This window comes from Gadus macrocephalus, chromosome 6, assembly GCF_031168955.1.
Source record: "Gadus macrocephalus chromosome 6, ASM3116895v1".
NCBI classification, from domain to species: domain Eukaryota; kingdom Metazoa; phylum Chordata; class Actinopteri; order Gadiformes; family Gadidae; genus Gadus; species Gadus macrocephalus.
Genome location: NC_082387.1, coordinates 27,559,673 through 27,572,172, shown reverse-complemented (window position 1 = coordinate 27,572,172; position 12,500 = coordinate 27,559,673). Strand labels below are relative to the sequence as shown.

The window sequence follows — 12,500 nt, the reverse complement described above, 5'->3', positions numbered from 1 at the left end:
TCCAATTATTTTGCTGCTCAGTTTGATGATTCTGTTTAGTGGGTTCCTATGGATGTTGGACAGTGCTCCGAACCAGGAGGTGATGTTAAAGGTGATTATGGATTCAATGATACATCTGTAGAATGCTGTCAGAACGGATTGGTGGACCTGGAGTTTGCGGAGTTTGCGAAGGAAAAAGAGACGTTGCTGGCACTTGGAGTGGATGATATCAGTGTTGAATGTTAAGGTAAGAGCGTCTGACTCAGTGTATAAACTTAACATAAGTGTTTAATGTTAAGTTAAGAGCGTCTGACTCAGTGTATAAACTTAAGATAAGTGTATAATGTTAAGAGCGTCTGACCGAGTGTATAGACGTAAGATATTTGGATAATGTTAGGTTAAGAGCCCGGAGTATAATCAGTTATAACTTAAGATAGGTGTATAATGTTAAGTTAAGAGGCCGGAGTCTGAGTCAGTGTATAAACTTAAGGTAAGTGTCTAATGTTAAGTTAAGAGTGGCTGAGTCAGTCTATAAACTTGAGAGTATAATGTTAAGAGGTCTACCGTCATGACCCCCTTCCGCAGCCCGGAGTATGATCCAGTGTATAAACTTAAGGTAAGTGTACAATGTTAAGTTAGGAGCATTTGAGCCTGTGTGTAAACTTAAGGTAAGTGTATAATGTTTAAGGGTCTACCGTCATGACGCCCTCAAGCAACCCGGAGTCTGAGTCGGTCTATAAACTTAAGCTAAGTGTAAATCTACTGGCGTGACGCAAGTGTCTAAAGTGAAGTTAAGAGTGTCTGAGTCAGTGTATAAATTAAGGTAAGCGTCAAATGTTAAATTAAGAGTGTCTGAGTTAGTGTATAAACTTCAGATAGGTGTTTATCTACCGTCATGACTCCCTCCAGCAGCCCGGAGTCGGCCTTGTGGGGATCTGTCTCTCGTTGGACCACTTCTCCACAATGGAGGCCACTTGGGGTTGTCCACGTTGAGGATCCTGAAGCCTGTCAGGTTGACCCCACAGAAGCGGTAGGGGTCGAGGTCGATGGCCATCAGGTCCTGAGGACAGGGGTCATGACCTTTATTCAACCTTTAATGAACCGGGACAGGTCTCACCACGAAGACAGCGTCAAACATTCAGGGTTCACACAAACTAATTACACAATTACACATTCAATTTAAAGAGTGTTTGGGGATTTCATAGAGGCCGAACAAAGCACAGGGACCCCTTCCAGAGCCCCACGTTGTAGGGGTCTTCTAGGGCGGGGCAGGGGCCGGGGCGGGGGCGGGGCTTGGGCGTGATGTCAAAGAGGGTCTTCTGGGGCGGGGCTGGGGTCGGGCTGGGGGCAGAATGTCACAGAGGGTCTGAGGGCCACTGGAGTGAGGGCCGCTGGTCTGAGGGCCTGAGGGCCGCTGGTCTGAGGGCCTGAGGGCCTCTGGTCTGAGGGCCTGAGGGCCGCTGGTCTGAGGGCCTGAGGGCCGCTGGTCTGAGGGCCGCTGGTCTGAGGGCCACTGGTCTGAGGGCCTCTGGTCTGAGGGCCTGAGGGCCGCTGGCCTGAGGGCCTCTGGTCTGAGGGCCTGAGGGCCGCTGGTCTGAGGGCCACTGGAGTGAGGGCCGCTGGTCTGAGGGCCGCTGTCTGAGGGCCTGAGGGCCGCTGGAGTGAGGGCCGCTGGTCTGAGGGCCTGAGGGCCGCTGGTCTGAGGGCCTGAGGGCCGCTGGTCTGAGGGCCTGAAGGCCGCTGGTCTGAGGGCCTGAGGGCCCCTGGTCTGAGGGCCTGAGGGCCCCTGTCTGAGGGCCGCTGGTCTGAGGGCCACTGGAGTGAGGGCCGCTGGTCTGAGGGCCTGAGGGCCGCTGGTCTGAGGGCCTGAAGGCCGCTGGTCTGAGGGCCTGAAGGCCGCTGGTCTGAGGGCCTGAAGGCCACTGGTCTGAGGGCCGCTGGTCTGAGGGCCGCTGGTCTGAGGGTCTGAGGGCCGCTGGCCTGAGGGCCTCTGGTCTGAGGGCCTGAGGGCCGCTGGTCTGAGGGCCTGAAGGCCGCTGGTCTGAGGGCCTGAGGGCCCCTGGTCTGAGGGCCTGAGGGCCCCTGGTCTGAGGGCCGCTGGTCTGAGGGCCGCTGGTCTGAGGGCCTGAAGGCCGCTGGTCTGAGGGCCGCTGGTCTGAGGGCCGCTGGTCTGAGGGCCGCTGGTCTGAGGGTCTGAGGGCCGCTGGCCTGAGGGCCTCTGGTCTGAGGGCCTGAGGGCCGCTGGTCTGAGGGCCTGAAGGCCGCTGGTCTGAGGGCCTGAGGGCCCCTGGTCTGAGGGCCTGAGGGCCCCTGGTCTGAGGGCCGCTGGTCTGAGGGCCACTGGTCTGAGGGCCTCTGGTCTGAGGGCCTGAGGGCCGCTGGCCTGAGGGCCTGAAGGCCGCTGGTCTGAGGGCCTGAGGGCCCCTGGTCTGAGGGCCGCTGGTCTGAGGGCCACTGGTCTGAGGGCCTCTGGTCTGAGGGCCTGAGGGCCGCTGGCCTGAGGGCCTCTGGTCTGAGGGCCTGAGGGCCGCTGGCCTGAGGGCCTGAAGGCCGCTGGTCTGAGGGCCTGAGGGCCCCTGGTCTGAGGGCCGCTGGTCTGAGGGCCACTGGTCTGAGGGCCTCTGGTCTGAGGGCCTGAGGGCCCCTGGTCTGAGGGCCGCTTGTCTGAGGGCCACTGGTCTAAGGGCCCCTGGCCTAAGGGACCCTGGTATGAGGGGCACTGGTCTGAGGGCCTCTGGCCTAAGGGGCCCTGGTATGAGGGGCACTGGTCTGAGGGCCTTAGGGCCCCTGGTCTGAGGGCTCCTGGTCTGAGGGCCACTGGTCTGAGGGCCGTTGGGCGGGGCTCAGACCCAGGCTCTCGCTCCAGCTCGGGGTTCCGGCGGCGGTGGGGAGGGGGTGAAGGGAGGCGCGGGTGACAGACCCATTTCACAGGACAAGGAAGTTATTAGCTGCCCCAGTTTCACGCTCTAATAACCCCCCCTCCTGTGGACTATAAAACAGTCAGGCGTCGCATGTTGGCACCGCGGGGTCAGACCGACCCGCCACTTTTAATCTTCTTAACAGCGCGTCCATCAGGAGCCGGCGTGCCTTCCGGAGCCGGCGTGCCTTCCGGAGCCGGCGTGCCTTCCGGAGCCGGCGTGCCTTCCGGAGCCGGCGTGCTTCAGGAGGGGCGGCCGATTGCGCTGCGCTCCGTGGGCAGCGTTCCCGTTCTAAAGGTAATGTTAGCGTTAATAATGTTCTTTATTTTGCAGCTGCAACGCGGCAATAAGCAGGACCGCTGGGTGGAAGAGTAATGGGGGCCGCCGCGCACCACCAGCAGAGGAAAGCTGCAGCCTCGTGGACACGAGTCACAGCCCCACAGCACGTCATTACCACAACACTGGGGGAGGGAGGGGAGAGAGGGAGGGGAGAGAGGGAGGGGAGGGACACAGAGAGGGAGGGAGGGGAGAGAGGGAGGGGGAGAGAGAGAGGGGAGAGACACAGAGAGGGAGGAGAGAGAGAGAGACAGGCAGACACAGAGAGAGATGGGAGAGAGAGACAGAGAGGGAAGGGGAGAAAGGGGGAGACACGTACAGATACACAGAGAGGAGAGAGAGAGAGGAGAGAGAGAGAGAGAGAGAGAGAGAGAGAGAGAGAGAGAGAGAGAGAGAGGGGAAGAGAGAGAGAGAGAGAGAGAGAGAGAGAGAGAGAGAGAGAGAGAGAGAGAGAGAGAGAGAGAGAAAGAGAGAGAGAGAGAGGGAGAGAGAGAGAGAGAGAGAGAGAGAGAGAGAGAGAGAGAGAGAGAGAGAGGGAGAGAGAGATAGGGGAAGAGAGAGAGAAAAGAAAGAGAAGGATGGAAAAATAAAAGAGAAGGAGCATGAGAGAGAGACAGCAGTGAGGAGGGAGAGAGGGATGCGGGCTGACCCAGAGAGAGAGCAAGAGGGGACCGATCCCATGGGCCCGGCGGAGCGGGTTGAACCTGCTCCTCAGACTCCTCCTGGTAGCGTGTGTTTTTGGTCTACACAGAGTACAACTACTGTTCATACAGCAGCCAGTTCAGACCAGTTCATGTGATAGAGAGGCTTCCATGTGTGCTGTTAGGGGAACTGGGACGTTTAGACCACATCCCTGTGATCTACGGCTGATAACCTCCACAGACACCGTCAGCAGACTCTGACTTGACCAAACAATCAATGGAAGCAAACAGATCTAGCAGGGCTAGCCTAAGCCTGACCCAGTTTACACATTTACATTTACATTTAGGGCATTTAGCAGACGCTTTTATCCAAAGCGACTTACAATAAGTACATTTGTCATAAGAAGTGCAACAATATATCGCTGTCGGTACAGTAAGGATGTTCATAGAACCAAGTGCAAGTACCACAATCGCTAGGGCTAACCAATTCCCCGTGTTACAGCCATGATAGCAGCTACTGCAGTTGCTACACAGTTAAGTACTATAATACAATCCAACACAATACAATGCAATGTACAATGGTGGCCAGAAGGGGGAGGGTGGCTATGCAGAGTCGAGGTGGACTATGAGTCTTGAGTCTTTTAACATAGACATTATATGGACAGTGGTATACCTACCTGATACAGGCGCTTAGGGCTAGCCCTTACCCTAACCTATACCGGTCAGGGCTGGGCTAGGGTTAGTTACATTATATGTCGTACACCATAGGTACAGCAGAGTACATATGCAGAAACACTAATAGGAGTTATAATATTGTTGATAAATACAGCAAGGGGTATAGTACTGAGAATATTTTTTGTACTAGGTTTAGTACTGGGTATATATGTAGCACTAGGTAGTATTGTGGGTAAGTAGTACTAGGTTACCAGGGTGGTGAAGAGGTAGTGGTAGTACTCGGTCATCATCCCCATGGTCTGGCCTGGAGACACAAGAAGACAATTTAGGATTAGAACAGACATCCTAATGAGGCCGCTAGTTAAGAGGAGAGGCTGAGGCCGAGAGGCTGTTAACGAGGCCGAGGCGAGAGGCTGTTAACGAGGCAGAGGCTGAGGCGAGAGGCTGTTAACGAGGCCGAGGCCGAGAGGCTGTTAACGAGGCAGAGGCTGAGGCCGAGAGGCTGTAACGAGGCGAGGCTCAGAGGCCGAGAGGCTGTCAACGAGCAGAGGCCGAGAGGCTGTTAACGAGGCAGAGGCTGAGGCCGAGAGGCGGTTAACAAGGCAGAGGCTGAGGCAGAGGCCGAGAGGCTGTTAACAAGGCAAGGTCGAGGCCGAAAGGCTGTTAACAAGACAGAGGCAGAGGGTGGAGGCTGTTAACGAGACAGAGGCAGAGGGTGGAGGCTGTTAACGAGACAGAGGCAGAGGGTGGAGGCTGTTAACGAGACAGAGGCAGAGGGTGGAGGCTGTTAACGAGACAGAGGCAGAGGGTGGAGGCTGTTAACGAGACAGAGGCAGAGGGTGGAGGCTGTTAACGAGACAGAGGGAGAGGGTGGAGGCTGTTAACGAGACAGAGGCAGAGGTGGAGGCTGTTAACGAGACAGAGGGAGAGGGTGGAGGCTGTTAACGAGACAGAGGCAGAGGGTGGAGGCTGTTAACGAGACAGAGGCAGAGGGTGGAGGCTGTTAACGAGGCAGAGGGTGGAGGATCACCTGCAGCCGGTTCAGACCAGAGGGTGGAGGCTGATGGTTCACAGTTTGTTCTCCTTCAGTCCTTAGCGAATAGCGACGGCTCGTAGCACCACGACGTCCCGGGAGGCCGCCTCCCTCAGAGCGGCGGCGCCCTCCTCGCCTCCCGCCCTCTAATCTCGACTCCTTATCCTGACTTCCTCCGTGCTGAAATGCCGCCGCCCCCCCCAAAACACGTCCACTTCCTGCCTGCTGAAAGGCCCGCCGCCCCCTCAACACGTCCGCTTCCTGCCTGATTGCATCGTCTCCTGCAGGGCGGAGCGGTGCTTATGATGATGTTGGTGCTGGAGCTTCTACTGCTGCCAACCCCGCCCACCTTCACACACTAACCCCCACAGGGCTACACTAACCCCCACAGGGCTACACTAACCCCCCCAGGGCTACACTAACCCCCACAGGGCTACACTAACCCCCACAGGGCTACACTAACCCCCACAGGGCTACACTAACCCCCCCAGGGCTACACTAACCCCCACAGGGCTACACTAACCCCCACAGGGCTACACTAACCCCCCCAGGGCTACACTAACCCCCACAGTGCTACACTAACCCCACAGGGCTACATTAACCCACACAGTGCTATACTAACCACCACCAGGCTACACTAACCAGCACCGGGCTACACTAACCAGCACCAGGTTTCACTAACCCCCTCCACTCCTCACACCACAGTGCCTCATAAACTAACCACCACAGTGCCTCATACACAAACCACCTTCATACACTAACCACCACCGGACTTCATACTCTAACCATGCAAGCTCTACTGCCATTGAGCCTCAGCTGCTTATTCGATTAAGCAGATATTAGAGCCTTAATTATGCGTTTAAATTATATGTTCCACTTTAATTCCAGCATGCAAACACCTCTACACCCATAAATAAGGGACACCAATGACGGCCACAGAGTCTTAAAGGAACCCTCATCAGCAGGCAAGAGCTCTAACAGAAACCCGGAGTAAAAGCTCTCAATGATTACACATGATAACCACCAGGGACTTTAAGCTCTAACAGGCTAAGGGAGGCTACAATAGCTTTAATGGAATGCCATCTAGTTAGAGCTCTAAAGGAGCCCAGTTTATCGTAGCAATACACAGAAAATCAGCTTGTTGTTTTAGCTAGGTGATTTAGCTAGATGTTTAGCTGGGTGTTTACCTAGGAGTTTTAGCTAGGTGTTTTAGCAAGGTTTTTTTTGCCAGGCATTTAGCTAGGTGTTTAACTAGTTTAGCTCTGTGTTTAGCTAGTTGTTTTAGCTAAATTAGTTAGCTCTGTGTTTGAGTTAGGTGTTTGGCTAGGTGTTTCAGCTGGTTGTTTTAGCTCTGTGTTAAGCTAGGTGATTAAGCTAGGTGTTTTAGCTAGATGTTTAGCTCTGTGTTTTAGTTAGGTGTTTGGCTAGGTGTTTTAGCTGGTGTTTTAGATCTGTGTTAAGCTTGGTGTTTTAGGATATGGGAAGAGTCAGGACAGGTCCTCTGAGAAACTTAGGATGATGAAACATCAGATAATAGATTGAATTACAGAGAGGAGATCCAATCAGCAGACCGATGTCCACCGTTTGCTGATTATTACCCACATTTCAACTAGTCCGTGTTCGAGAGGTTCACCTACAGCTCTGTGATTCCATACCCTCCTTTCTATTGATTCGGTTTTCCTGTCTTTAATGTGTTGTTATTTCTTTATGTACAATCTTTTGTTATTGCTCCGGACCCCGAAGACATTTTAGAAGGTAGATGTAGTAGCAGATATACAAGTACTGCAAATCACCGTGACCTCCACTCCTCCATCAGCCTCCTCCACCACAATACCCTCCCCTCCTCCACCTCCACCACCCTCCTCCACCACCTCCACCACCCTCCTCCACCTCCACCACCCTCCCCTCCTCCCCCTCCACCACCCTCCACTCCTCCATCAGCCTCCTCCACCACATTACCCTCCCCTCCTCCACCTCCACCACCCTCCTCCACCTCCATCAGCCTCCCCTCCTCCATCACCCTCCCCTCCTCCACCACCCTCCCCACCTCCACCACCCTCCCCTCCTCCACCACCCTCCCCTCCTCCACCACCATCACCCTCCTCCACCTCCATCACCACCAACCCCCCCTCCTCAATCTGCCCCGCCTGTTTGAGGATCTGCCCCACTTGTTTGAGGATCTGCCCCACCTGTTTGAGGATCTGCCCCACCTCTTGGGGTTCTACACCACCTCTTGGGGTTCTACCCCACCTGTTTGAGGATCTGCCCCACTTGTTTGAGGATCTGCCCCACCTCTTGGGGTTCTACCCCACTTGTTTGAGGATCTGCCCCACCTGTTTGAGGATCTGCCCACCTGTTTGAGGATCTGCCCCACTTGTTTGAGGATCTGCCCCACCTCTTGGGGTTCTACCCCACCTGTTTGAGGATCTGCCCCACTTGTTTGAGGATCTGCCCCACCTGTTTGAGGATCTGCCCCACCTGTTTGAGGATCTGCCCCACCTGTTTGAGGATCTGCCCCACCTGTTTGAGGATCTGCCCCACCTGTTTGAGGATCTGCCCCACCTGTTTGAGGATCTACCCCACTTGTTTGAGGATCTGCCCCACCTGTTTGAGGATCTGCCCCACCTCTTGGGGTTCTACCCCACCTGTTTGAGGATCTGCCCCACTTGTTTGAGGATCTGCCCCACCTGTTTGAGGATCTGCCCCACCTGTTTGAGGATCTGCCCCACCTGTTTGAGGATCTGCCCCACCTGTTTGAGGATCTGCCCCACCTGTTTGAGGATCTGCCCCACCTGTTTGAGGATCTGCCCCACCTGTTTGAGGATCTGCCCCACCTGTTTGAGGATCTGCCCCACCTGTTTTAGGATCTGCCCCACCTGTTTTAGGATCTGCCCCCCCTGTTTGAGGATCTGCCCCACCTGTTTGAGGATCTGCCCCACCTGTTTGAGGATCTGCCCCACCTGTTTTAGGATCTGCCCCACCTGTTTTAAGATCTGCCCCCCCTGTTTGAGGATCTGCCCCACCTGTTTTAGGATCTGCCCCACCTGTTTGAGGATCTGCCCCACCTCTTGGGGTTCTGCCCCACCTGTTTGAGGTTCTGCCCAACCTCTCCAGGTTCTGCCCCACCTGTTTGAGGTTCTGCCCCACCTCTTGGGGTTCTACCCCACCTGTTTGAGGTTCTGCCCAACCTCTTGAGGTTCTGCCCCACCTGTTTGAGGTTCTGCCCAACCTCTTGAGGTTCTGCCCCACCTGTTTGAGGTTCTGCCCAACCTCTTGAGGTTCTGCCCCACCTGTTTGAGGTTCTGCCCCACCTGTTTGAGGTTCTGCCCCACCTGTTTGAGGTTCTGCCCCACCTGTTTGAGGTTCTGCCCCACCTGTTTGAGGATCTGCGCGGCCATCTGGTGGCTGCAGTCGAAGATGATGCGGAACTCGCGGCCTCTCTTCATCTCCTTCAGGAGCGGCCGGGTGTCCTGGGAGTCCAGAGGCAGCTGGCGGATCTTCAGCCGGATGTTGTACCGGGAGGGGGCCATGATGAGCTCCTGGAGCCGGATCAGACCTGGGGGGCCATGGAGAGAAGTTGACATGAGGAGCTCGGGTTAGACCTGGGGGGGGGGCATGGAGGTGACCTGAGGAGCTAGGGTTAGACCTGGGGGGGGGGCATGGAGGTGACCTGAGGAGCTCGGGTTAGACCTGGGGGGGGGGGCATGGAGGTGACCTGAGGAGCTAGGGTTAGACCTGGGGGGGGGGCATGGAGGTGACCTGAGGAGCTAGGGTTAGACCTGGGGGGGGGGCATGGAGGTGACCTGAGGAGCTAGGGTTAGACCTGGGGGGGGGGGCATGGAGGTGACCTGAGGAGCTCGGGTTAGACCTGGGGGGGGGGGGGCATGGAGGTGACCTGAGGAGCTAGGGTTAGACCTGGGGGGGGGGGGCATGGAGGTGACCTGAGGAGCTAGGGTTAGACCTGGGGGGGGACTATGGAGATAACGTAGAGGAGGACAAAGCACCACAGCTCATCTGCTAAAGCAGATCTCTGGATCTCGCTACATGTGGTACATAGTAACGTAGCGCAGTCTAGTCTGTTAGGATGCTGGAGGCCGGATCGGTTCTGGGCTTGATCCACAACGTCCTCAGTATCTGGTGACATCCTTCTGGAAGAAACCAGATATCTGCTAAGCAAAGTACCGAGCTACGCTAACCTGGAGTAGTTTGACGCCTAAACAGCAGCAGAACCAACCTGTACTGTCATCATAAACCACCGTGGCCGTCTTCCACTTGAGGTGCTGCACCAGGTCCAGGATGGCGTAGCTGAGGGAGGAGTAGTCGGGGTAGAGGTTGGTGTAGAAGGTGTCTCTGTTGTCCATGGGGTGGTGCTTCCAGCGCACCTGCACGTGAGGGACCTCCAGGGCGTTGCAGATGGACTGGACGGCGTTGGACGAGGAGCTGTGTGACGGCCCGAAGATGGCCACCACGCCCAGAGACAGCTGGTCACAGGCTGTGGAGGAGACAAGACACATCACCACCGCGCCGGGTCCCCCGCGGCCTACAGCCTGAGGACAGCTGACCTACTGCGGCCCTGGGTACACCGTCTACCACCACACCAGGACAGCTGACCTACTGCGGCCCTGGGTACACCGTCTACCACCACACCAGGACAGCTGACCTACTGCGGCCCTGGGTACACCGTCTACCACCACACCAGGACAGCTGACTTACTGCGGCCCTGGGTACACCGTCTACCACCACACCAGGACAGCTGACCTACTGCGGCCCTGGGTACACCGTCTACCACCACACCAGGACAGCTGACCTACTGCGGCCCTGGGTACACCGTCTACCACCACACCAGGACAGCTGACCTACTGCGGCCCTGGGTACACCGTCTACCACCACACCAGGACAGCTGACCTACTGCGGCCCTGGGTACACCGTCTACCACCACACCAGGACAGCTGACCTACTGCGGCCCTGGGTACACCGTCTACCACCACACCAGGACAGCTGACCTACTGCGGCCCTGGGTACACCGTCTACCACCACACCAGGACAGCTGACCTACTGCGGCCCTGGGTACACCGTCTACCACCACACCAGGACAGCTGACCTACTGCGGCCCTGGGTACACCGTCTACCACCACACCAGGACAAACTCCCTAATCCCTAGTCCCTAGTCCCTAGTCCCTAATCCCTAGTCCCTATTCCCTGGCCCCTAGTCCCTTGTCCTTAGTCCCTAATCCCTAGCGCCTAGTCCCTCCTCCCTAGTCCCTAGGCCCTAGTCCCTTGTCCTTAGTCCCTAGCCCCTCGTCCCCAACCCCTAGCCCCTAGCCCCTAGCTCCTAGCCCCTCGCCCCACGCCCCTCGCCCCTAGCTCCTAGCCCCTAGCTCCTAGCCCCTAGCTCCTAGGCCCTCGCCCCTAATCCCTAGCTCCTAGCCCCTCACCCCTAGCCCCTCGCCCCTATCCCCTCGCCCCTAGCCCCTCGCCCCTAGCCCCTAGCTCCTAGCCCCTCGCCCCACGCCCCTCGCCCCTAGCTCCTAGCCCCTAGCTCCTAGCCCCTAGCTCCTAACCCCTAGCCCCTAGCCCCTAGCTCCTAGCCCCTCGCCCCACGCCCCTAGCTCCTAGCCCCTAGCTCCTAGCCCCTAGCTCCTAGCCCCTCGCCCCTAATCCCTAGCTCCTAGCCCCTCGCCCCTAATCCCTAGCCCCTAGCCCCTAGCCCCTCACCCCTAGCCCCTCGCCCCTCGCCCCTATCCCCTCACCCCTAGCCCCTCGCCCCTCGCCCCTCGCCCCTCGCCCCTAGCCCCATGCTGCAGTGTGCAGGCTGAGCCAGGCCTCATTGACCTGGCAGACGGTCCTGAAGCCCTCTGCCTCCACTGGCAGGGGGCAGAGGGCTTGCCTGGTCTGCATAGGCTGCTAGCGATGCCCATATCAATGTGATAGATCACATGATGCTTGTCGTTGTTGTAACAATATGCCATCGTCGTGGTAACAGTCGGCCGATGGTCTTCGGGGTAACAGCATGAAAAGCTCTGTGGCAACAGTAGGCTGATCGTCATGGTAACATTATACTGATCATCATCGTAACAGTTTGCAGACGGAAATGATTAAAATACGCTGATCAACGCTGAAATCCCTTCCTCCACCTCGCTGATCCTCCACCTCCACCCTCCAACTCCACCCTCCACCTCCACCCTCCACCTCCACCCTCCACCTCCACCCTCCACCTCCATCCCCCACCTCCATCTCTACCCTCCACCTCCACCCTCCACCACCACCTCCACCCTCCACCTTCCACCTCCACCCTCCACCTCCGCCTCCACCCTCCAACTCCACCCTCCCCTCTTCACCTCCACCTCCACTTTCACCCTCCACCCTCCCCCCTTCACCTCCACCTCCACCATCCACCTCCACCCTCCACCTTCCCCCCTTCACCTCCACCTCCACCCTCCCCCCTTCACCTCCACCTCTACCTCCCACCTCCACCCTCCACCCTCCCCCCTTCACCTCCACCTCCACCCTCCACCCTCCACCTCCACCCCCTGGCCTCACCCTTCCTGGAGGCCTCGAAGCTGTCGTAGATGTTGATCCTCTGGATGTCGTAGGTCAGCGTGGTGTTGGGCAGCAGCGTCCGGTTCCTGTTGATGTTGTTCACCGCAAACTTGAAGGCCAGCTCCTCGGCGCTGACCAGGGGCACGGGGCCCTCCGTCTGCTCGAAGATCCCCCCTGAAACGCACCGGGAGAGGGTGAGCGGGGTGCAGGGGTGAGAGGGTGAGAGGGTGAGAGGGTGAGAGGGGTGGGAGGGGTGAAGGGGTGCAGGGGTGAGAGGGGTGAAGGGGGGAGAGGGGTGAGGGGTGAAGGGGTGAGAGGGGTGAAGGGGTGAAGGGGTGGGAGGGGTGGGAGGGGTTAAGGGCTGAAGGGGTGGGAGGG

The 12,500-nt window shown here is 57.4% G+C and overlaps 1 protein-coding gene across 1 annotated transcript in view; it reads right to left on the bottom strand.

Annotated features, from left to right (window-relative positions):
* The window catches only part of LOC132459001 (glutamate receptor ionotropic, kainate 3-like), an 88,201-nt gene that overhangs the window by 38,107 nt on the left and 37,594 nt on the right, over positions 1 to 12,500 (bottom strand). Inside the window, 7 exon segments of the mRNA XM_060053412.1 lie at positions 871 to 917; positions 920 to 955; positions 958 to 1,039; positions 4,801 to 4,848; positions 8,936 to 9,138; positions 9,817 to 10,074; positions 12,123 to 12,296. Coding sequence (XP_059909395.1) covers positions 871 to 917; positions 920 to 955; positions 958 to 1,039; positions 4,801 to 4,848; positions 8,936 to 9,138; positions 9,817 to 10,074; positions 12,123 to 12,296 — 848 coding nt within the window.